Consider the following 26665-nt stretch of genomic DNA (forward strand, 5'->3'; position numbering starts at 1 on the left):
AAAAAATCTTTTTAGCTGATAGGTTACATTTGAAAGGAAAAATTAAATCACAAAAAGAACAGTAATCAACAGAAACAAACAAAAATAGTTCACAGAGTCAGTTGCTTCTACTGGTTGAAAAGAGAGAAATAGGTAAATATGATATTGGAGGGCAATGGGAACTAAAACCTCAACCGCACCCAGGTGAACACTATGTTGTGAGGCCTCCAGGATAACAAGTGAAATAAAGGAGATAGAGAGTTGAAAGGGATTTGCTTTGTAGGGAGATGTGAAGTCACTATTTCAAAGCCATCTTTAACATACCAGTGCAAGGGACAAGAGGGAACTGAACTCTCCTAGTGAAAAGAGCAGATGGCTTCCTGCATGGCTAAGCTGGAACATGATGGACATCTCCTCCTTGGTGGTGGCCTTCCCAGGGAAATCTTGGGCATTTTTGCATCCTCAGGCCCAGGTGCAAATACGTGGGAACTGCAGTTACACACCAGTGTTGGTAGCAACCTAAAAGTTTGTGAGAGAAACCCACGTGCTGACCATCCTCTAATCCTACTGGCTTACCACTTCAGAGGAATCTCCCATCCTTCCAAATGCAGCACTTTGTGAAAATACGTTAAATCTTTCCTGTAACAAAAATATAAACCATTCAATTTTGCTTCTAGAAATGTTGCATCTTCCCTAGATCTAAATACCATCCAGATTTTCATCCTCAACATCCCTCACGTTTGTTTCCATGGGCTGTAACAAGGGACCCTCCACACACCTACTGGTTCTTTCACATTTTCTACACAACTATCTTTATCTATTTATTGTCAATGACCTCTGTGAATTTTGTTGAGAAGGTCCTGAAATAAATGCCAAGAATCATGAATTCAGCCTCAAGCATATTGATTTCCCAGCTTTCATTCTGATTCAGAGCATCATTACAGAAAAGACCTAAAACTGTTTGTCTTAAGTCTTTCTATCCTAACACCAAGAGTCATCCTATCCAGAACTACACTAACGGCAGTGGGATTTCAGTAATCACCAACAGTGGACGGTGATCTCAGGCCGACGTGGACTCCAGACGTCTGCACATCGAGAAGGAAGAAGAAATCTGATATACAACGCTCATGCATACAAAGGTGTAACCAACTGTAAGCATAACCACTTGGCCCTTAACAGCCATTTTCATCAGAGTAGTAACACCCAAAAAGAAAAATTAGTTTTACTGTATTTTATTTGACATGGTTGAGGACACAAGAACACTCAAGGTACAATCAAGTTGTGAACAGCTCCAAACATCTGTGAAGTCTGAATTTATCTTGCACAGGGGTGAACAAGACCACAATGGTTGGTTTTATAATATAGTTTAAGACTATTTCAAGCAGGTGTGTATTGTGACGTTATGCCCAACAACTTTTATACTATTCATCCGCTTAAGCCATTTCATATGATAAATATGCAGCTTATCTCAGCGATTAATTCTCTGCAATACATAATTAGCCTCCTCATAATAATGCATTAAAACTCCTGTATATATTCACTGGCATGAATATAGCAATATTAACCATCTTAATCATTACTGCACATGTATCATATTCTAGTACAAGTAATCATTCTATCACAATTCATTGCTAACTTTCAGCCTAGTTTGACTCAAACTCGCAAGTCCATCCTTAGAGCAAAACTTCAGTCAGGGCTTTTGGCTTTGCATAAGGATGGCAGGCCTTGTCTTTTCAACATTAAGTTGCACAATGTCATCTGAAATACCTACCAAAAGTACAGGAAACTTCCTGCATAAGTACCAGAACGACTATTCTAAAAATGACTCATAATTTCCTAATAAATTTCATATTAATTTTACAGCCTAACATCCTCTATCAAAATGGGCATCCCTTTCCCACTTACAATGTAAAGTTGTTCAAATGGGTTATAAACTACAGACCATAGCATAACATTCTACTTACAATTCTAATTCCTTAGAGGGACAGGCTAATTTTCCACTCTCAGATTTAAAGAGCACAACGAGGACAGTTGGAATTTTGCTCAGTAGTTCAGTGTTCTGCATTGAAGAGCTAGATAGTGCTCTCATGAGACTGAAAAAGGAAGTGCAAAAATATGCAAACTCTTCACATTTTACAGTTACAGTAGAATCACTTTAGCAACAAAAGCCCGTTTGAGTCAGGTCAGAATCTTACAAAAGGTGAATAAAAAAGGGCAAAGAATCTCTACCATGCAGGGAACTACACTTCAAAAGAGCTGCAGAAACTACTGCTAGCATTCCCAGCAGACGGGCTGAAAACAGCACAAAACCCAAGGGCCACAAGACCCTACAGTTCACCTCCTCTTCCTGGGGGGGGATTGCAGACCTTAACTGTATCGAATTCTGCATTAACCTAAGGCCACTGGAAACAAATCCTTGTTTAATTGGAACCATTCTGTTTAACATCGGATGCAAAGACCGTGAAGCCTTCTCTTCTTTAAGAATTTAGTGTTTGGTAGGAAGTAGTGACAGACAGAGACCTGCAACTACTACAAATCAGCGTTACCTGGCTCTGGAAAGCATTTACTTCTTTTTAACTGGAAAAGATCCTTACTGTATATATAAGCTGTATATTCAGATCATACAAGCTAAATATAACTTCTTTTTACAGGAGGATTCATCCATTATTATGATGAACTGCTGGAATGGTCACCATCTGAAACAAAGAAATGAAATCCCAGCAAAATACAAGTGCATCTGTGTAATACGCTTAACTGGTGTGACTTGCATTGCAGGAAGAATGTTGTATTTTCTGACACATCAACATTTCCTTCCTATTATTATAAGATCAACCTTTTACATTTCATATCTTACCATCTTTAAAAGCCTATAATTATGGAAGCTGATTGAGAAACTATGTTATTTAAAATTAACAGCTGAATGAAATCAACAGAGGCAAAGAGCATTTTTATACAAGAAAATAGCACTGTAGAAAGAAAGAGTCTGTACAATATTTAAATATTGTATATACATAAAATTATATTGTTCATAACTCATCTTAAAGTTTCTCTTGTTTGTAAACCATGGAAAGCAACACACACAAAAAAATCCCAGTATTTAGCTTTTAAAGCATTTAGCAGGCAGCAGGAAATTGAATGCTAGAAAGCACACTTTGTAATTATAGGAAAGTATCCAGCCGGATACTGTGACTCCATTCTCCATAGTCCTTTTACTTTTTCTTTTTTTAAAGCTGAATGCTGAACAGATTTCATATTCTACTAGGGAATCCTGCAACAGACACAGAAAACTCAATGGCAAATGCAGCAGACCAGTTCTGCGACTCTTTACAGTGGCAAATCTCCAGGATAAACACGGAAAGCTTAAGTGCAGGATTGGAATGTAAATCAGTGAAAACATTGATAAAGCTTTCATTTCCCTAAAGTGTCAGTAACCGATACAACCCATGCTCAAATTATTAGAAAGGAAGGTTTAGTTTAAGAATTAAAACTGCAAGTTCAAAAATGTAATGAATTCCAGCAGGTAATCAGGCAGCTCTATATAAGTGCTCTGAAAGCATCAGTATTTGATGGCTATCTAGGTTAGCATCCATACACCATCTAGGAGTGGATTTAAAACTGAAGTTATCAGTTTATTCTCCTGGACAGCCATCATCTAACTGTACTTCTAAATGTTAACATGGGAATTAACAAGAAAAAAATATGATTATGAGAGAAGTGCACAGTCTTAAATCTCTGGAGGAATAACTCCATACAACAGAATATGCTGGGGATCCACTGGCTGGGAAGCATCCTAGTGGAAAAAGACCTCAAAGGTCTTGGTAGACAGAGTCTTCATGAGCCAGCGACACACCCTTGAGGCAAAAAATACCAACAGCTGGGCTGCACAAGGAAAAGTACTGCCAGCAGGATAAGGAAGGTGAACGTTCTCTTCTGTTCAGACCCCGTGAGACCACATCTGGCATCCAGTCCTGTGCTTCTCAGTACAAGAGCAACATGGACTTATCGGCTAAGTCTGCCAAGGTGTCACAAAGACAACAAAGGGATCAGAGCATCAGTTGTAAGAGGAGAGGCTGAGAGATCTAGGACTTTAGACTCAAGAAGAAGCAATCAGGAATGTGTATCAAGTCTAACAAGATAAAGAAAATGGAGCAAGACTTCTCAGTAGTTTTCAGTGAAGGGATAAGAGGCAATGGGCACAAATTAAAACGTAAGAAAATGGTTTTAAAAATGTGGTGGGGGGGGTTGTTTTGTTTGTTTGTTTTTATAGTGAGTGTTGTCAAACACTGGAATAGATTGCCCCAAGAAGTTTAGGCATCTCTACCTTTGAAGATATTCACAGTCTGGAAGGACAGAGCATCCTGTTCTAGCTTAGAGTTTAGGGGTTGGAGCAGATAGTTTTCAGAGATCCCTTCCAACTTCATCTATTTTGTGATTCTGGATGGAAACTAATAAATACAAGTTTACAAGACCTAAAAAGGGAAATAACTTTGCTCTTAATAAATTTCGGAAGTATAATGAGGGTAATGTTAGCTATTTAATCCAATAGCTAGTTCAAAGAGCTTTGACAAGAAAGACCTCCTCAAGCTTGGGTAACCAACACGAGGCTACTAAAATATATGTTTCCTAGATCTACTTTTAAGGATTTCTAAAGATTTTCTTTTCAGTGTGTCCTCAGAAGTGAAGACACTCACTTCCTACTTCTTTCCATCCCTGATTTTCAGTGCTTACATTGATGAAAGTACAGGCCAAAAACCAAAAGAAAGCTGTAACTTACTAATTTGTTTCCATGCTCAGAGGATGGTGCTGTTTCAGACAGATACCCCACACAGATACCCCCCTACACCAACCACCTGGGCTAGCAAATGTTTCCTGGGAGGAAGAGGAAGAAGAACAAGGCAAGGAAATAATGATTTTATATTTCTTAACCAATCTTCAGGATGCAATAATAATACTTAATAAAGGCAGATCTTTCCACATGCTTGAACAACTAAACAACTTTTACTACCTCTGGAGCTTTTCCTCCTCAAACTTTTTAAGGATGGTTTAAAATCCAACCTTTGGTCCTTCAAGGGCACAAGCATGACATACCCCACCTTACTAGCTGTTCCCATATAGCCTGCTGAAATTCAAGATGATTATGTGACATACGATAGTCAAAAAATGAAATAGTAGACAATGAGTCTCACAAACAGGCCATGGTGGGGGAAACCATCTGTTAGTAGTTTAAGAAATCAATACCAACTTTGACACTTTTAGAGGTGGCAACATCAATGGCCATGGCTTTGATCTCAGTGTCCCCAAACTGCATAAGTGTTTTGATCTCCCGTCTGTTTGGCACAGAAGCATCAGTTCCTGTGAGATCCAGGCGAAGGGTGCCACACTTTTTCACTCCAGATTCAGTGATGAAGCTGACATTATCTTGTTCTGAGCTATAGATATTGATCACTATTACTAATTGAGAAGGTTTGGCAGGTGTGTAACTGCGTGCCACAGTTTCTCCAAGGGCTACAGATTGGTCGGCGGAGATAAATTTGTCAAAGACATCAGTGCACCAACGCGTGCCATCTTTGACTAGCAGCTTCTCCGGTGGATGCTTCCCTTCCACAAACCGATTCAGCACACCCACACCGTAGGTGAGAGGTGAACGCCGCACTTTGATGACAGCGGGGTCTAGACCAAAGAGAACAGCTCCTTTGAGGATAGTGAGCCCCACATCCTGAGGAATGATGACTCGACATCTCGAACCAAAAGCGCTCTGGACAGCTTGCTGGAGTAAAGGGGATTCAGCGAAGCCACCCACCAGGAACAGAAACTTGACATTGGTCACTTCTGGCTTATCGAACACATCACCTGTACAGAAACAGAGCCAATCCAATAGGGAAAAATTCAGTGGCAAAGTAAGTCAACTGAAACTCCAAATGCCCAATGCATCAATGTTCCATGTGCATGCACAAAATTTGAAACTCTCACATCTATGCCCCACTGCCACTCCCAACATGCATCAGTCCAACCTTCTGGGTTTTCTTACTATACTCTGTTTGATGGGATTTGCACTTGCCTCAAAGCAGATGATATTTCTGAACTGGTTTTTATGCTTTCTAAACAGAATTTTCATTTGGCTTGTACCAGCAAAAGGAGACAGATTTTTTTGCAAAGAAATCCCCTACATTGAGGAACATCACACAGTTCTGTTGTAGGCTCACTCGTAGTCCATTCAGATAACTGACACAGCATGACTGAGGTATCCGTCACAACTGCCTTAATGTGAAGCCTCTCCCTCCCTGCTCACACAGAAGCTGTTCTGTCATGGTTGTCTTACTAAGTTGTGTTCTCTCAGTTCTACTTAGCAAGTCCTCACACATCGAGTCTGTTAAGTTGGATATTCTATCCCAAATATGATTTGATTAACTTTTGGTAATGTGTAGAACAGGAATACTTTGCTCAGTATATGTACTATACTTCACACAAATCCAATCTTTCATGAAGGAGAGTTTACATAACAAATTTCCCATCAAAGCTGTGTCATTTCATTGCCAGATAAATAAATAACACACATATATATAAATATATATTTTAAACAGGAGCCATCATTTATTTCTTGCGTTCCCGAGATCTCAGTGATTTGGAGAGCCATCAAAAAATAGGACTTTCTAAGCCCTTACACTGATGAGAAATGAACTACAGGTCTTGATTACAGACAGAATCAGATACTAGTTGTGATTCTGGCATTATTTTGTTCTTGTCTGAAATAGGAAAAAGAAAAGTAGGATCTGGATTAAAACACTGCTCTTTAGGGAATGACTGTAGCCCTGGAAATACAGTTAAAGCAACAACAGGACTGAATCACACTGAAAAACTAGTTATAGAAGTAGATAATTAGATGTATTAAAGGTGATGCCCCTTTCTTGAAATTACCTTCCTAATCACTTTTCAAAGGACAAATGTTTCAAACTAAACTCCCTGCCCACATTTAGTGCATACTAGCAGTGGTGTTTCCTATTACTGCTGTTACAGGTTTGAAACAGGTAAGCCAAGTTTCAGTCTCAGTTTAGTCAGGAAATGGAATTACACACAGATACATACTCAGGTGCTGAACAATCTGGTCAATTGTAGGTTTGAACAGTGCATTCATTGCATCTGGGCTCATCCTCAGCATTCCTTGGGAAGACCACTTCACAAAGTCCACGCTGCATAAAAAACAACAACAACAACAAGAACATTTAGAAAGGATATTAAGAGAATGCAGAGTACAGACAAACAGTCATCAGACGTGACATATAAATAATGAGTTTACAGAATCTGTATGCAGTTCACTTAGAAAAAAGTACCTCATCTAACTTCAGCCCCATACCAAATGGAGCAACATAAAATTTCCAGGGACAATTGCTATTTTTGCTTGCTTAATTGCTGTTTTCTTCGCCTGATTGCCTCCTGCAGCATTACCAATGTTTATCTGCCTCCTGAAACAGCTGGCAGTCAGTGCACTGTTCGCTCAACTGAAACAGCACTGATTCAACCCCAGAAGGGCAACATTTAGATTATAGCAGCAGCAGGCCAAAGCCATTGGAAACAAGCAAGGAAAACAAGCAAGCATGCAAAGTCTCAAGAGACAGAGAGAACAGTATTTTTAATGAGCCATAATATTTGTTAAGTGAATAGAGGCATTATATTATTTCATTATGCACATCCATTTAGCTTAGCAATTTCCTTTTCATTCATGTGCATTCTGTGTTACCTTTACACTTTCTATCTCGTTCTGTTAGTTTCGGTATATCTAGGGGAACACTGCAGTATGGCAATAGACACTTCTTTTACATTACTATCCTTCAGACTTCAAGTAATTAAGATATTTTAATTGTATGTATTTTTAAAGATTAGTCAATTCTGCACTTGTTTGGGTTCAATCATCTACTCACTTGCTTTTCCTCAAGGCATGTTCTACACTGTGACCTCGAAACTTCTTATAATAATCAATGAAGGAGAAAGGCAGAGTGATGTTTAGTGGATTGGTCCTGTCTGGAGCTGCTGCCCGTTTCCGGGACTCAAATGCTATCATCAGATCTACCCAGGCAGCAGGACGCTTGATTTTAAATTGCTCAATAAAATCTTCTCCAAATATTTTACACAGGAGCTTTTCAAATTCATAGTCCACACCTAGGGAACCATATGGCCCACCTGTATTAAAAACAAAGCACAGCTTTAGTATTCTGAAAATCGTATTAGATTTCAGGTAAACCAAATACACATCAGACTGACACTACTAGGACTGTCACGGGAAATAGTCTGTTTACTACAGAACATGATCTTACCTTTGCCTCACTTTTATACACCCTAGACACTGTAACACTGCAGCAGAAAGGCTGTCTTAAAGCCTCCAAGACTGCAGACACTCAGCAGTGAATGATACAGATAAAGACCAGCTCAAGCGTACGGGGTTAACAACTTAGCAAAGACAAAGAGAGGATTTTGGAGATCAGGAAGGGAGTATCATTAAAGCATTGTACTTGCTTTAATGCACTTGTTGTAGATCTATCATTGTGAGTTTCTGCCAGAGGATGGCAGACCACGCTTGTTAAGCTGGCTGTGCAATTACTGGAACACACATGCCTTCCCTAAGATCTAGGGAAATTTTACAAGGATCTCAATGTGACACACTTGGCTTTTCCTATCTCCACAGCACTTCTCAGAATAGCTCATCAGAGACCCCTTAAAGGAGTGGAAGATCATAAATTTACTAAAACAAGGCAGATCAGGACAGTGACCTTGTCCAGACAGCAGATAGGTTACATAGTTTTGAATACTGGTCTGATTCCAGGAAGAACTGTTAGTGAAATATATTGATTAGTAAAGACGTGTATTTTCTTCACTGACAGATCACAATATTGTATAAATGTAAGCAGTGGAAGTGCTATCTACCTGTTGCCTTGTATAGTTCCTTAAGATGTCCTTCAGGGAGCCTGATCTGATGGACTGTCATATCTACTGTGCCTCCTCCACTGTCAACAACGATGTAACGGTCACCTGGTTTGCCAAAGGAATAAGCAAATGTGACTTACATTATCAGAGCAACACATTACAATGAGATACTTGACTTACAGAAAGTTATAAAGCTTTATTCTGAAAAATTCATCTCCATTAGCAGTGACTTATAGTAAATACAAAATTTAGGTATCAAAAGCTACTGATTTAACATAAAAGTAAAGGGGATTAATGGAATTACTTGTGCTAGTGGTGTCCACTTCGGGGCATTACCAAATTAACATTACAGCATTTTCACAAAGGCTGTTCTGAAGAAATAGTCTAGCTATATTTTGAAACTTGGATTGTATTCTGTCATCACTTTAATAACTGTATTCTGCTATACAGAATTGCAGTACAGCTTTAGCAACTCAGAGCTGCATATGTACTTTAATTTGTTTGTTTTCCAACACATATACATTCTGTGAACAGTGCAGGTTTGTGGAAAACCCTATGCTTGCCAGCAGCATAAAACCAGCAACAGCAAAGCCTATTCAAGAAAGGACACTACCTTCTTCCAGTTCAGACCAGATTTCTCCTATAACATTTTCCACCAAAAAGGTGCGACTCTGTCGATTGCGACGGACGTGTTCCTTTGCTAGTCAAAGACAGAGAGAAAATGACTGAGTATTACGAAGCATAAAGAATTTGATATCATGTGCGGCAGGAAACGAGTGCAAGCATGCTGACAGATCTCCATGTATCGCTTCTTAAAACAAATGAACAACTACTGCACTGGATGGGGAATGTTACAACATCACTTCTAGAGAGAAGGAAAAAACAGTTTTCAGTTTTTCTGATCTTTCTTCATACTACTGGAATTAGAAACAATGACCTAGTGTGAAAGCTACAGACAAATCCTTCATAGCTACTATATGCTGACTTCTATGTACAAGCTGGAAGCTGTCCTTGCTGCCAGCCTGATTCAAGCACATGCTCTACCACATGGTGGCAGCCCTGGCCAACGACAGACCTGAGCTGAGATGGCTGGCAGAGAACATCCCAAGATTTTCAAAAGCAGCTCCTCATGTTGGGTGCTCTGGAGACATTCAGGATGCCATATTGCCTAAGTGTAAGCACCCGAAAGCACTGCTTCACAGCTCTGGAACTTCTCAAGGCTCACAGTGACCACTAAGTCTGACCCTCTGATAACTCAGGCAGACGACTAAAGCCTGTACTTATGAAAATTCTGGTTTGTCGCAACAGCCTGCGAAGCAGAATCTAGTGATGCCATAATAGGCAATTAAATTCTGTCTTGTCTAAGACTCAACCTATTAGAAACATGGAGGACACAATCTCATAACAATACTTCAGCTTACAAGACTTAATTTCTACTTAGACATTCAAAAGATGCCAAACAGTCTGTAAAGAGAAAGTAGAGCAGTGAGAGCCTTTGCTATTAAGCTTCTTAATCAATCTGTACAACTGGATGTTCAAAAGGCATTTCTTGTATTACTTTCATTTGCTTTCATTCAAAGGTTCTATATAAAATAGTACAGAAGAAGATAGACATCCCGTGATATGTGAAGCAGGAAAATTGTTGAATGCATTTTCCTTCTCATTTCTGTAGTGTCTATGATCAGAAAGAGATGAGAGGCTTTGCTTTCACTCATACCTGCTCCATAAAAACCCTATGATGCAAACAAGTTGTCAGCCTCATACACCAACAGCTCAAATCACACAGCATTCAAAGACAAAACAAGCAAGAGGTCCAAGCAATGGACACTAGAGCCAATGGGAGTCCTTTCATTTCATTTCAGTGAACTAAAAGCAATCACCAGAGCCAGTCTTTAATTATGACTGAAGTAAAGTCATCCTGGCTATTGCAAACAGTAATTTCTTTTGTTTTGAGTTCACTGCAACAAGATGGTCCATGGAGTGCATCTGTTCACAGCTAAACAGCTTTCCTCCTTAATCTGTTCTCAGCTTGTCTTGGGTACCTGCCATGCCTTTACGAAACTTTAATTCTAACCCCAAATTAATTCACTCAAACTTTATTTTCATTAATTTTAACAATAAACCTTTCTCATCCCCAACGGCCTTTACCTGACACAATTAAGAAAGAGAATGGCATCCACTAGCAGAAAACCACTACCTACCAGATTCTGTCCTGTAACACCTTAGACTGAGAGTCTGATTGAGATCCAGTAATTTAACAATGCTTCAATAACGCAACTAATGGAACACTTATTTGTTTACAACAATTAAATATAAAGTGACCCATCAGAAAGTATTAATTTCAGTAAAGGCAGAAAAATACTGTGGTGCAAATGCTATGGAACAGGCTGCTCAGGTTGGTGGTGGAGTCACCATCCCTGGAGGTTTTCAGGAAACATGGAAATATAGCACACAGGAACATGGTTTAGTGGGCAAGATGGGGATGGGTTGATGGTCGGACTATATGATCTTAGTGGTCTTTTCCAACTTCAATGACACTGTAATAAGCACCTTGTGTAAATCCAGTTCCAATGGTGTCGCTGGGGCTGTAGCCATTGACAGGCGCTCTGCTGCTCAGCTCTATCATCTGGTGAAGGCGGAGCTTCCGGCAGTAGATAGAAGCTGCCTCAGGTTCCAGGGCAATGATCAGCTGCTCAGGGTTTTCAGGGCTTGCCATTCCAGCCTGTGAGAGAGAATCAATCAGAGAAATGGGCTGGGAGGTCCCATCACCTAACAGACCCCTCCAGCAGGAGAACAAGCACATCCCCAGCTCCCACATTCAGTCAGGTCAACCCTCAAAGTTAACACACAAATAAAGCTGCTGTTGCTCCCCAAAAGCCTTGGGCTGGGACTCATCCTGCCCACAATGGATAGCCACCACTTCACAGGCTATAGCAAGGAGGTAGGCATGCACTTACCATGCTGTCTAACCGAGCAACTGTATGCGTGCCAGGAGGAGAGAGGAGGAAAGTCCTCCTGAGGCCTGAGCTGAACAGCATAAAAAAAGACCTCCTAACTAACCCATCAATCTGCCTGCTAGGAGGGGCCAAGCCTCCTGTCAGGAATACCTTTGGTGTCTCTTCTCCCAGTGATAATTCTAGTATGCCTTGCTTTATATCCCAGAAGATATAAGACATATATAGTCCTCGCCAAAACCAACCTTCCCCCCACTGCACAGCTTACTAAGAATACATGATACGCTTTGCCAGTAATGTATCTTTTGACTTAAAATCAACATTTCTCTGTTCCAAAATAAATTTTAAGCACAATTGCTTTCATAACAGCTCAAAAATGCTCAGTTTTCAAGGAATTAAATTCAATAGGACACATTCCTTAAACTATAATGAGAAAAAGCCTAAGAATATTCTAACTAACATTTGCAAGCCTGCTCACAGCAGTGGGTTGGAACTGGATGGTCTTTGAGGTCTCTTTCAACCCAAACCATTCGATAACTCTACAATTTGCCATTCCCTCTATTTGCTTTCTGAATTTTCAGCCTTCAGATGCGAAGATTTTCAAGCAAACTTAACATGCAACCACTTCACTCTTAGAGCTGCACTTAGAGAAAAGTATCAAAAAGCTGCTGAAAAATGTTTCCATTCCTTTCATCCTCACTTCCCCTGTACAACTTTTTGTTAAAAGATAACCATATCGTTCAGCACTTTCTGCTCAACTTGTGGCCTGCTCGCTTTTGTTTTTCAGTTAAGCGTGTGAAGACTAAGGATTAATAGATAAATGAACATTTTTCTGTCTCCATGGTCAGTCTACTAGCAAACTCTCCCTTCAACATATACATATCCATTGTGTTTGCTCCATAGCATACCCCAAAGAAGGCAGAATTACATGGGAAAACTGGACTTAGCTTCCTTCATACAGCTACACCATGGGCTGTGCTAATTGTTGGCCAGATTATATCTGTGGCTAGAAACTCAGATTAGAGCTTGTTCAAAAAGCACTACGAGGGTAAAATTTGGGGGCACAAAATAGTCCTTTCCCTTTACTAATTAATTTTTTCCCTTCTATTACAGCACATAAGATGCATCTTTACTGAAAGCATCTTCCTGCTTTAATCGGAAGCACTGGAAGGGACAACACTCAAGATACGAATTAATTTTTGGTCATTCCTGACACGTTTATCTGTTACATTCATCCATGAATGTACAGTCTGCTCACACAATCTATCCCAATATTTTCCTGCCTTTGCCTTAGGAAATTTTGCAAGAAGTCTCCTCTGAACCTTTGTCCTTTGACAAAGCAATTCTACGCCTTTATTCAAATGTGCATGAAAAGAAATAACTATATTTTAGGGAAAACATAATTTGTTGCTAAGGGCATTAAAATCCAAAGTCTGCACTATAAAGTATTTGCAGAGATGACAAGAACTGAGTAACATGCATAAGAAATGCACTGGTATCTCCTAGCTAAGAAAAAAAAGAGTATATTAATTACAAAGTCATCTGTTCTGGGGTGGAGGAGGATTTAGGGATTTATTTCCAAGGCTGATCCTGCTAAAAGAAAACAGTAAACTATTAACACAACCATTTGCTTCTTCCTCTCCTCTAGTTCAGACCAGTTCAACTTTTCACATCGTTGCCTTCACATCAGCAGAGGAAGGCAGTGACCTGAAGTGCCTGAACTCAGATCCATGTTCTCAGACCCTCCAAGTACAGCAGATGCTATTCTTGCTACTTTTTCTGACTAGATACTATTTTAACATATTCAAAATATCTCCCGAGGAAAACATTCAACAGAAATGACAGTTTTTAACAGTTCAAAGCACAGTTGATCCTAATAGAATTTCATGAAGCCTATTTTTTTTTTCTTTTTGTTATTGTTACAAAGCTTTCCTTACAGAGTTTGACAGGCCAGTTAAAAACGAGGAATGTGTTATTTCATCTCAGAAAATAGCCCTAGCAAACATTGGGTACAATGAAACATATAAGACATCCTACATATATATATTGTCATGTGTAAATATATATGTATACATACATAAAGATCGATATTTATGTTCTGTTTTTTCTCCATATATCAAGATAGCACATCACTGTATATATATATCTAAACAATGCACAGAAGGGGAGAATGGGAGATGAGATAAATGTGACTGGATACATGCTGCTAGGGAAGAAAGGAATGATGAGATTATGTTAGTACATGGTCTGGAAAGATGAAGACATAGGAGGCAGCGTCTGCCCCATTGCTACAGCTGAAGAGAAAGGGACGGGAGGAAAAGCATGCAGAGAAAGAACAGTAAAAGCACCAGGCAGTCAACACAAAGGAATCTTAACTTCAAAAGTTCCAAAATTTGCTATGTTTTCCATTTGTTTGGTTCCATCTGCCTTGCCCACTGCTGCCCACTTTCCATTGCAAGTAAGAGTAAAGATTTAGAAGTTAACAGGGTTGATCAGAACAGATCTAAGCAGTATCTCAGGCCTTATTACACAGATCATTTTGGCAGCTGACTGATTTGCTGAGGGCAACTGTGGACTTTACAACAGACCCACATCCTGCCTGTAGTCTGAGAAGATCTTTTCCCTCACTTGCAGTATAAACCCAGCCATCACCAATGAAACATGAAGGGAACAGACAGCATTTTTCCCAAGAATGCTAATGTGGAAAGCCATCAAAGAAATACAGAAAACTTGTTAGCATTAAATCCTTCAAAGTGATTTCCATAAGACTATTGCATCCATACACCTGGAAGAAGCATTGAACAAGATGAAGAGTTCCCCAAACTTACTCTGTGCATCTGTTTGAGCACCAGGACTTCATACTATGACAGGGAAACTCCCACACTTAACTCACTCCAGTAAAAACACACCTCTGAGCTGCTGCCAGGGCACTGCTGCTCATTCATGAAGATGCATCATCACCAGCAAACCTCACTCAGAATGCTTCAAATCCTCAAGCACTGGAGCACACATAACTCTACCATCCGCATACAGGCGAATTCTCAACATGACATACCAGCTTTGCTGTTGCAGCCGAAGATGTCTTACTGCATGACAGCCATAGCTGACCACAAATACATTCTGCCAAGTGTTGATTTATCTCAGAATTTGCAAATCCTGAATACTGGACTGTGACTCAGTACAGCATGCTGAACATATATAGAGAACTAAAGGACACTCGAATTTAAGCAGAAACCTAAGAGTTATCCAAAAACTTAGCTACTGAGCTTTTCTGGATCCAACCAACCAAATATACGTGTCCAGAACTTCACTAAGAGCACTATCTTCAGAGATGCAGCCCCTGCTCTGAACAACCAGTGCTCGAAAGTACCAAGCTGCTTAGATTGTGGAGCATCTATTACGTTCTTAGCATCATAGCAATAAGCACCAGGTTAAGCACCAAATTACAGAGTAACTACAGTGGATCCATGCTAATTGACTCTAGGAGGGTCCTAACCTCCTTGGATTTGAAATACACAGCTCTGCCTTGATCATCTTCTGCAAGGGCTGGGGAGATGAAAATATGAAAAGATAAAAATAGAAAAAAAGGATGTATTTTATACCATGCACGTAGGAGTAGATTCACGTGGTTCTTGTATCAGAATGTTATGCTAACATTGGCAATAACAAAGTGTCAATCTGTCAAAATGCGGCTGTATAAATGTAATATAAAATCAGCAACTTCATTATGGCAAAAATGTGGCTAACACATGTATTAATTTCATCCAAGTCTGTGAAAAAAGGCTCAAAATATACAAGAGAAGTGGTTAAGAGTCTGTATATATTAGAAATAACAGAGGTGACAAAGGAGCATTCCTCGGATTTAGAGCTAATCAAATCTATGCAGGCAGTCTATGAAGTCTTGACCCCTACTTAAAGAGAATTTAGAGTCAGTGCCAAAGCAAACTACAGCTGGGTCTACTACAGGGCAATGCTCACGTTCACTTCCAGAGCTGCTGCAAAAGGGGGCCAGAACCCAAATCCCATGGCTCCTCCCATCCAGTTCCAGTCGCTCCATCCAGTTCCCTGAACTACAGAAAGTGATCTGAGCTGGATTCATTTTCTTTCAGTAAGGTTTGCTATGTCACTTTGCATCACTTTCAGTGTTAAAGGAGATAAATGAATTATTCCCACATAAGTACATAATTTTTTTAAAATTGCATTTTCTCTGGATAAACATAAGAACTGTGCTTTTACTTTTACTCTGCTGCAGTATAACTAGTCAGATGATCCTGGGCAGGCTCTGTATGCCTTAGCAGCTCACGTTACCTATCCGTAAAATAGGTACACTGCTGCCTTTGTCCTTTATGCACTGGAAGGCAGTAAAAGAAAACACTTCATAACCTAAGTACAGAGTAATACTCTATATTATTTTCACAGTGAGTTAAATTTTATCTTTCAAAAAAAGAAATAAAGAATCAGTTCTGACTGGAGGAATTCTAATTTACTGCTTTAATAAATTTTATAATAATCTAAAGCTCAATTCAGTACTGTGAAGGTGCCTCAGGCACTGTACTCACACTTAATAAGACAGTTCCGCATACAGAAATAGACTAGTACAAACAAACTAGACAAATAAACATGTGCAAGAAGAATCCTCATTATACAGCTGGAGAGGCAAGACACAGAGACTAAATGTCTTAGAATCATTGAACAGCTTGGGTTGGAAGTGATGTTTCGGGGGCCATCAAAAAGGGCTTCAGAGCCTTGGCATGTCTGCTGAAGGAATCAAGGGCACGGCTCTGTAATGAACTGGTTCGGTCATGAAGTTGATATCAGAAGTCCACGCTATTCAAGGCTTGGGCCCCTAAGCAGTTTTCACAGTTGGCCACTTCCACCAAGCACGTTACTCTATTCACTTTTGAAGCAATGGCACAGACTAGGTGGGTGTAATGATCTAACCTTCCGGGTGGCAGAAAGAACATTTAAAATCTGCTTTTAGCACTAAAGGCATATTTCCAGGCCTCAGAGATAAATTTGAAGAGTTGGATTCCATGAAATAGCTTTGTAAAGACAATGTGGCTCATTAGGAAATAAAGCCCTGCAGTACAACATCATTCAGCTAGAAAAACAGAAGCTGTGAATTAGCATCAACATTTCCGTATTTTCCAAGATATTTATTATAATTAGTAACAACAGGAAAGCTATGATTGCAAGTTAAGCACTATGCAGCCTGCACCAAGAAAGTATTGTGCGACTCCATCCAGGCAACACAAAACAGCAGTTGGAAATTAAGAGCCTCATGAAATTTACACTGTTTAAACTAATCAGTTCATTGTGTTAACAGATTCATGATAAAACCAGCCACTTAGTGCCTCACTAAGTGAGCTCTTCTCTGATCCTCCTCCTTTTTCACCAGCTAGCACTTTCTCCGGTTTTATGGCACCAAACTAGGATGTCACAAATAGATGACTGAGACCTAATTACAGAGGCAGAGCACGCCAGGAAAGATGAGCGACATGAGAAATGAGCCTCAGCACTGTCACTCAGAAGCACATAAAGAGAAGCAGGGTTGGCAGGGAGTGGGGTTAGAGGATGTCGTGAAGCCACACCAAAATTGTAGTTTGTACAGTTCTGCTAGACCTTCAGCCTTGACACTTAAGGAAGATTCGTGAAAGAACAGTCTGAAAATCACTATGCCATCATCACAGACCAATGCTCTGCCATTAGCCTTCAGGAACAACAAGAGTACTGTAATATGCATCTCATGAATAAACACGATAGAGAGAGGTTGTGCAGCACCTTTAGCTCAGGCAACTTACTGATTCTAAGACAAATTCTTAAAATTGCTCAACAGCCACAAAGGAAACAGTACATTCACATGCACCCAGATTCACAGCACAGTGAAGTGACTGGTTTAGGCAAAGAGGAGGAGTCACTGAGAGCTCTGCTGCTTTGGAAAGTTCATACTTGGATTTTAAGTGTCTAGATGATTAACTTCCCCCGGCTCTTCACCCCCCCCCCCCTCCCCCCCCCCCCGCTTTCTTTCTCTTTTTAAAATAGTCAACCCAGTGTTCGAGTGATGGTTGATTCTATAAAGATCTGATACTTACAGTGTCATAGAGATACTTGCTGCTTTTCAGAATCAAGAGCTTTCTGCTTTCTCTTAAACATTGCTATGCATATATGCAAATGTATGTTAAAAAATGCATATATTTTCAAACTATTGCAGTCTGTTGCCCTAAAACTAGGTTTGTGGCACAGGCTGTCCTTTGTCCTATTCAGATCTGATGGCACTTGATCGTATTTTGCATTTCACAAGTGAAAATATAATGGATAATTATCACAGCTACAGAATTCCTTTAGTGTATATTTCTGTATGGTTAACTGCTAGGACAGAGATATTCATTCCTGTGTGAGAAAACTACTTGAGAGAGAAGTGAAATCTCAGGTTATGAATGTATAGCAGTAACTCCATTTTGCAGACAAAGGAAATATAAATTATGAAAGACAACAAACATAAGAGCCAATTAGTTTAAAGGAGGGGACAAAATTGGAAGAGACCCTTGGAATAATTCTCATTTGTACACTTTACATTAGCATAAGTAATTAAAAAACATGAAACGCTTAGAAAGACAAATCCCAATATAATTCCATCTTCAAATGGTCCTTGGGATTTGGGGATTACAGACTGCTTTTTAAGAACCGAGGTATCTTCCCTTCTGCCTTCATATAATAGAAACCTTATTATATGCACACACACACACACACACACACAACTTTCCCTCATATTTAAAACATCAGAGTATATGCTTTCTCAGTGCCAGCATAAACCAGAGGCTCAAAGAACCTAGTCCACAGAAAATTTACAGACTTCTTAGGGCCTTCATGTAGGAAGCCTGAACTGCTGCTTATTAAAGGTAGGAGCTCCTGGGAAAGGAGCTTTTCAGTGAAACCTCTAACCAGGATAGATGATTATAAAGTATCTCAAACTGGAACTCTTACAATGGGTTTGGTAAACACCACCAAACAATAAATGTTAACAAGTTTATCCTACGAACTGGCTAATGTAGCTGCCAAGCCACTCTCTGTCACATTTGAAAAGCAGGCAAACAGGCGTACGAGAGCTTAATGAGATTCAGTGCAGCCAAGCGCACGGTATTGAACTTGGATTGGGGCAATCACTGATATGACTGGGAGAACAATTCAGTTAGAACAGATGTGTGGGGAAGGACTTGAGGATCCTGGTGAATAAGAAGATGGACATGAGCCAGTAGCGTCCTGCTTGGAAGGTCAACATTTTCCTAGGCTGCATCAAAAGAGGATGGTCAGCAGGGAGAGGGAGGTGACTGCCCCCTCTTCTCTGCTCTTGTTGAGAACCCATCTGGATGCCTTTGTGAACTGTGTCAGTTCCCTGCCTGTATCAGTGAGCATTTGGATCTGACAGCATGACAACAGAACAAGCCCAAAACTATTCCAGACCTCACTTATTTCTCTATAGAGTTCAGCAATTTTTGCAATGAGAACTTCTGGGATCAAAAGGAAACATTTCTTACACAGCCTGAAGGCTACACTATTTAAGTCTGAAAACATAAAAAACACAGGTGTCCTAAAAGGTCCTGTAGCTTTACGCCACAGTCATTTTAAGAAAAGACTACATGAAGAAGACTATAAATTCAGTGTATTCAGGGTGCAGAAGTTGAGTTTAAAGCACACGCACACATACACACAAAAACATGCTTCATTTTACTGTTTTTTTCATGGAAGGAAACTTAATTCTTAAGTAGTTCATTTACTTATATTTGGTTGTAGAGAACCAAAAGACCACAGGAGAATCTATTTCAAACTTGATTTCTAATTCCTACTCTATTAATAAAGCTATTCCTCTGAAAACAAGAAGCACGATTGGTAATACTGCTCCTTCCTAACAGCTGTTCAGAAACCACAGCAATATCCCATTCCGAAAAGCAGGAAGATGAATGTGGCACCTGGAGAGGTAATGAGGTGTGACTTTTACTTTCAGCATGCTCTTTGAATAATGAGTTTTGTGGACCAGTATTGCCTAAAGTCAGAACTTCTGTATTTGTGTGGTCACTGATGAGATGAAGGGATTTGTTATAGATGGCTAGGCTGTCTCATGCAGACAAATGCCTTTGCTAAGCATGTTCAGACTGCCTCAATTTATCTTGCTTGGGGTCGTTGTTACCCAGCTAAGAGGACAGCTGGTTCAGATGCCTTACCTGTGCATTTCTATTCTTTATACCATATGCCTTACTTTTGTAGCTGGATGTGACTGACATATTATTGAACGATAATTTGTTGAGGGAGAGGCTGTGCTGACAGCCTGAAGTGGGATCACAGTGGCACTGAGGCAACATGAGGGTGATGTTTCTGCAGCCTGCCCCCAAAACGCTTGTTGCAACAAATCACATTTAAACACTAAATGAAATCAAGTGGCATCATCAGGAATTTTTCTGCATTTTATTCCCCAAGGAGCAGGGGACATTAGTTGCAATTTTTATGACTAACATGCAATAGAAAAATTAAGCCATCAAATTCTCATAAGCTTTTCAATTTTTCGTGTTGTATCATTGCACAAATGCCTTTAGTGCCATGGATATGTACTGATTACCACATCAGAGAAGCCTGACTCTCCTCCTATTTAAATATCTGCCCAGTGGGTCACATTCTCCCATTCCACTTGTTTCAAAATAAACTCAGATGTAGGTAGTTGTGGGTCAGGCTGATTTTTATTAAGTTGCATTCTATTTTTATCTTAGGCTTTCCGATTTTAACAATTTTCAGCGTAGTTTCCAAATTCAGCTTCTATTTCTCATTGTCCTGTAATGAAACACTAGCACTTCAGATGTCCTTTCAACAGATCAATTATCTTCCTTCATTGGCCTTCCTACAAATATATTATAAGTAATCCTAACCACTGGTTTCAGACCAGCCCCTGTTGATTTACAATTGTTTGGCAGCCTGGCAGCAGTCCCCCACCAAGCTCCTGACTGCAGTTTACAACCTCTTAGATGGCCATTTTCATCTTTTGTCTAGAAATATCCACCTTAGTGCAGTCTTTCCAACTACTTCTCTTAGCTTCAGGGTCCTTCCAGGCAATTTCTAAGATCCTAAGAAACACATGTTGAGAGTAGCACTCCTTCACACAGTGGAAATTCCACCTTACAGGGACAACTACTGGAGCAAAGGGTCTGCATCTCAAGGTAGCTACATATTTTGCATGGCAGGCACTAATCTGTTTATCTGCTCATACCTAAAATGCTACAAAACCCTGCTTTACTTGCAAAATGAAAAGCTGCAAAAATTCCAACTTGCACCTCAGAAGTGGACAATCAAAACCTGGATTAGCAGATGGTTTTGTCAAGTGCCTGTGCCTTCATGTGGACCTGGCTAGGTAATTAAAATGTGTAAGCTGAGATCAATTAGTACACATTTCCCACTGTGCTGAGATCCCACTGTGTAGATTATCACTCCTTGATTCATCATTGCTGCAAGATGCGGAATCCTTCCAAACATATCACTTCAGAAACATTTCAATCCTTATGGCTAAGAAGATCTTAGTACCACAAAAGTGAAAGCAAGGACTCAGCACAACCCCAGAAGCTACAAATAATCAGGATGCTCCATACATAACACATTTCTGCCTTTGCTTAGTACTGCTTTCACCAGCTTCTTACTGCTGCTTATGCCTGAACTCTATTTGCTTTTTATGCAGTTTACAGGAAGTCTGGTGAGCTGTTCCTACACATGAAATTCAGTTCTAAGTGCACCACATGCCAAAAAATAGACTATACTTAATAGAAAAAGCTCAGCTTCACAGATATCAAACAGGCTTTTTAACTGTCTTTTTAAATCACATCAAGAGGGAAAATGACAGAACAGTAAGAGCTCATTCAAGCTCATAGCCCACATTTAAGAAGAACTTTAGGTCACTCAGCTTTTCCATCAGCATCACTCAGAGGCTGTAGGCTGGGTCCGACATGCAGGCAGTTTCGCCCCTCCACACCAGTGGTTGGTTTAGGTAGCAGACGCTGGCAAGGAGCCCAGTGCTACTTCAGGAACCTGTAAATAGCCCAGCACAGGGCTGTTGCTCCCACCACTATCTCCATATATGGTGGAAAAGGGCCCTAACTCATTTTTCTTGCTGTTCATATTAAAATCCCGACAGAGCAACTAGGCGCAGCTGCTGCTGCCTCTAGGTCAACATTGCCAGGGGTTTCTAAAACCTCAGCACGTCTCGCTTGACCGGAGAAGCAGAACTACGCTAACTAACATGACAGATGCAGTAATGCATTTTACTGTCCTTTAATTAAAGCGATTCATTCACCAGTTATATTTTCAATTTACACAGTTACAGCTCTCAATAAGCACAACCTCCTTATCTGTTCTGACATCTCTATTGTCTTTAGCTTCCTGCCTCTAAGTCCCCCCCTCAGAGGACAGCCCCAACTGTGATAAAAGCCACGAGGACCACAACTATCTCAGTGCCTTCTTTCTCTCTTTCCCTAAAATGAAATAAATAATAAGTTTAAAAACAAAAAAACAATATTTTCCAAAAGGTAGAAAAAAGTGTGTTTGTTCTGTTGTCACATATCACAGAGGTGTGCTGATTTTATTACATAAATCCTCCAGAGATTTACTAAACAGAGCCCAATCTAGGCAGCTCCAAGGGGAGCCCTTTTAAGCCAGTGTCTCATTCATTTCAGCAGGAAGCAAGGCTTTCTAACCCACTTCAAGGCAGACAGTATCTAAAATCTCTCTTTTTTTTCCCTCCAAAAATATCATAACTAAGAATAAATGGCAGCATTGTTATATAGGAACACTGATTCAAACCAAACTGTACCGAGCCCAAAACATCATCACGAGGATATTCTGATACCCAGGAAGTGACATTTCACAGGACAATCTAAACACTGTTGTTTGCATTAAGGTTCATCATGGACATGACATTCGGATGCTGGTTAAATCCTGACACTCGAAGACTCATGGCCTTTTCACAAAATACACTGACATATGTATTGGGCTCAGTCTGAGTATCAGCTCTTGCAGCAGTGCTCAGCAACCGACTGACTTCTACATTTTCATCTGGAAGAAAAACGTTGCCTTTAATAGATTTCCTGCTATTTTAGCAAAAATATTTTTTGTTTTCAGTTATGAACAAAATTAATTAAAGGTACAAAAAACACTGGTAGGAGATTAAAATGCAAAATGTTTCTGGGTAACATCTAGCACATTTCCTTTTTAATCTCTATAGTACCAGTCTTTTCTGAGTGTGGTTTCGTGTTCTCACATAGGCTTATGATATAATTCATTTAAAACTCGTTCAAGATTGGCTATTTAAACACTACATTTCAGGGTATCCACACTTATATTGTGAAGAGATTCTGTGTCATCAAGTTATTCTCTTTACAAATGTGTTTACTTTTCTTAGAAGATTCCTACAGAGCAGGCCAGCACTGATCAGTACAATGTAATATAAGCCAAACAACAACGTGATAATAATTCTCATCATGTTCATTTCACATTGAAATTCATAAATATTCAGTGCAAGAGCCAGTTTAAAACAATCCCCTAGAATTCCAGGCTCACACAATTAAACCTACAATCTGGATTGCCTGTTTGTTTATACAAGCTTAACACGCAAATAATTTTATTTGCTATTTGTAATTAAAATATAAATCTACATAAGAGCCCTGAAACTTCATTTCAAAATCAACAGCTCACATTAGAAGAAAAAATGCTACAATATCTCTGAGTAAACCAACAGACCAACATATGTAAGACAACAGGTATTTCAGGCAAGCTTATGAAAAAGCATCGTCCTTCCCTTTCCCTTGGTCTGTCCTGCGTGCATTTGATATACCATGTTTTATACCTATTTTACAGCTTCTGCACCAGCATATTCCTCTTAACTCCAAATTCTTCCTTAAAACTTTATTTCTATTGGCACGTTCAAGAAATTCCAGTCTGTAGATTCTGCTCCGTGCTTGCTGTGTCTGAAGAATTTGTATTGAAACACGAGCTGTAAGAATGCCTTCACTAAAAGAAAGACTCCGCCAAGAATATCGGATCTTGTGTCCCTCTGATACACAATCCACAGTGCCTGAATTTCATTTGGAAAAGGGATTAAATTTGCTGCTTATGGAACATAATATGGTAAGACAACGAAGTGCCGTTAAGACTGAACCAAATATTCCCACCTACCAGCATTCCATGGATTTCTACAAAAATGGTCTTGAATACTGTCAGAGTTTCATCTTCCCATTAGTGGACACTTACTTTTGACCATTAGTAATACAGAACCAACACTGAATCCCCTTGTATCCATAAGACCTCGGATGTCACATAGATGGGATCCTGGTTTTGTGACTATATTCACACAACACGCTGCTGATGCTGAATGTTCATAAGCAGGAAGTGGCTTGCCTAATCTATCTTCCTTGGTGGGGTCTAAACCTCTGCCTCAACACAGCTACATGCATTTGGCAGGTCCCAACCAGGCGAGCAGGGTGGAGTCCTCCCACTCTGTCTGGACCACACTGCCAAACTCACCAAAATCAGAAAGCATTTCAGTCATTAGAACTAATTTCTCACAATTCAAATTCTTCAGGAGAATGAGAATCCTTCTAAGACTGGTAAATGCACAACTTCTGATGGAACTACACTAAAGCAAAGTATTTGCAACAGAAGAACTAGAATACAGAAACAAGTACAGTGAACACTATTTATGATGCCCTATCTATTTCATGGTGAGGACAATGAGTCATTACTCAGATGATATGAACCCTACTGTCCACAGGATCCTACAGAGATGATATGCTCCTGTCTTGCCACAGAGCTCTCTCCAAACGTGACCAGACCTCAACAGCAAGTCACACAGCTTTAGAGCTTTCTGGATGCACAGAACAGCAAGAAGTGTCTGTGGACTATGATCCAGAAACAAAGCTATTTCAATTCACAAAGTGAGGTTGTAAAGACATGCACGTCTCTACAGCCTACCAAACTTAACATCTTGAGAGGTCCCAGAAAGCAAGACAAATGAGAATCAATAAATATCTACTTCGCAGATGTAGCAAAATTCAAATATGAAGAAAAAGAGTTAAGAATATGAAAAAGTACAATAGATAATACAGATTGTGTGGGGTAACAGCAAGAAAGAAGCAGTTAGGAGCAGTTTTCACATCTCAGTAGTTCAGTGACAGTCACATTTTTGTAGGTGTAACAGAATAAATTTTGGATATGGCTTCAGAGGAGGAAAATGAGTTAGCATTATAGATACTCATGGCCAGGGCATGCAGCTTATGGCTGAGATGGCACAGACAAAGAAGGCAAATGCAGGTTGACTCCCTGTCAAATGTGCAGTGACAAAACCCGTTAGCGGCAGCATGCTGAGGGGAAGCAAAACAGGCCAGATTACAGTTGCCAAAGCCACGAAAATGATGCTGCAGTAACTGAGATGCAAAAATCAGTGACAACTTCGATGAGAGCTCAGAATTATGCACAGACAGGAAAAGCTGTTATGTAGGTAGAATTAACAAGACTTTTGTAGGCTGGATGGAAGGTCAGAGGAAGAATTGTGAGCAGAAAGGAATACCAGATTCCACCTTGAAATGACAAAATAGCACAGCATGTGGAAGGGAGAGCTGTGGAAGCCCTCAAACAAACTAACAGTTTCAGGAAAATTTTTTCTTCTAAGGCAAGACAGCGATGAGTGGATGTCAGAAATGCATTAAGATTGCAGGTTGGACAACAGCTGATGGATGTGGAGAGCAGAAGCAGACCTACAGCACTTTACTTGACTTTCATAACTTCATGTAATATTTAGATTTGCCTAACAACTGCACAACAGTTCCATTGAGGCTGGGCTTTATGTTGTGAACCAAAGACTGAAGTCATCAGTAATTCTATTCTCTCAGAGTTACATCACTTGCCACAGATCACCCGAGCAATTACCCACATCTCATTTCATTTCCCACTAGTTAACTATCAACTTAGAGTAGTGATTGTACCTCAGTATGTTTTCAGCAACAAGGTTTTTATCACTGCCTTTTTAATGCTTTTCTCTACTCAATGCTCCAGTTGTTCTCATGAACACGTTCTTATTTTTGTGACACTTGTGTGTTTTGATGGCTAACATCAAGGGCTGGAACTTCTGCTCTGTCAGTACGCCCTGGTTTGAAGCACTTGTTGGATCCTGCAATAGGAATCTGAAGACTGAATGAGAAAGTAGAACTTTCAGTTTTCTGCATTTCTTTCTTCGGCCTCATTCCTTTAAATATCAACTGTGTCAAGCAAACATACAATTACTTCCCTACATGCTTTTTTTTTCCCCTGCAGTTGATCACACACCCTGAGCTAAAAGCCTTGTCAGTCCTTGCTGTTTATCAAGCTTGCCAATAGAAGAACACAATCACAGACAAAACCACAGACACAGACACTAATCAACAACATTCCATTGTGCCACAAATGAGAAATGCCAAGAGATCTACCTCACTCTGCCCTGCTCCTTACACAGCTCCCGTTACACGAGCACACATGCACACAGACAGCAGGCAGACAACAATATACAGAGATAATGAATGGGTCTCTAGTGTTTCGGATTTACCTACAACCGTGTCCTTCCATCAGAACTTTAAGAATGTTTTGCTTCTGGCACTAGCATTAGCAATCCCACAATAAAGACTGTTAAGAAAAATTGTTGCTCAACATTAGAGGTAGTTAGAAACAGAGTTAAAGAAAACCTGGGTGCTTTCCAGGAGCACTCTGCAAATTACACACCAACTACTATGTATTTCACAAACCGCGCATGATGTATC

The 26665-nt window shown here is 39.9% G+C and overlaps 1 protein-coding gene across 5 annotated transcripts in view; it reads right to left on the reverse strand.

The window, feature by feature from the left end:
- Positions 1-1195: 1195 nt before the first annotated feature.
- The window catches only part of HSPA12A (heat shock protein family A (Hsp70) member 12A), a 66405-nt gene continuing 40935 nt past the window's right edge, over positions 1196-26665 (reverse strand). For 4 of the 5 annotated variants that reach the window (XM_085555302.1, XM_015867425.3, XM_015867424.2 and 1 more), the window contains exons 7-12: positions 11446-11617; positions 9509-9595; positions 8896-9000; positions 7896-8154; positions 7063-7166; positions 1196-5829 (exon numbers count right to left, since the gene is read on the reverse strand). In XM_085555302.1, coding sequence (XP_085411428.1) covers positions 5195-5829; positions 7063-7166; positions 7896-8154; positions 8896-9000; positions 9509-9595; positions 11446-11617 — 1362 coding nt within the window. In that variant the 3' untranslated portion in view covers positions 1196-5194. Of the gene's footprint in view, positions 5830-7062; positions 7167-7895; positions 8155-8895; positions 9001-9508; positions 9596-11445; positions 11618-26454; positions 26495-26665 lie in introns of those variants that run through there. The other variant, XM_085555304.1, reaches the window with a different exon arrangement.

Source organism: Coturnix japonica, chromosome 8 (genome assembly GCF_054131305.1).
Source record: "Coturnix japonica strain WE chromosome 8, WE-NBRP24, whole genome shotgun sequence".
NCBI lineage: Eukaryota > Metazoa > Chordata > Aves > Galliformes > Phasianidae > Coturnix > Coturnix japonica.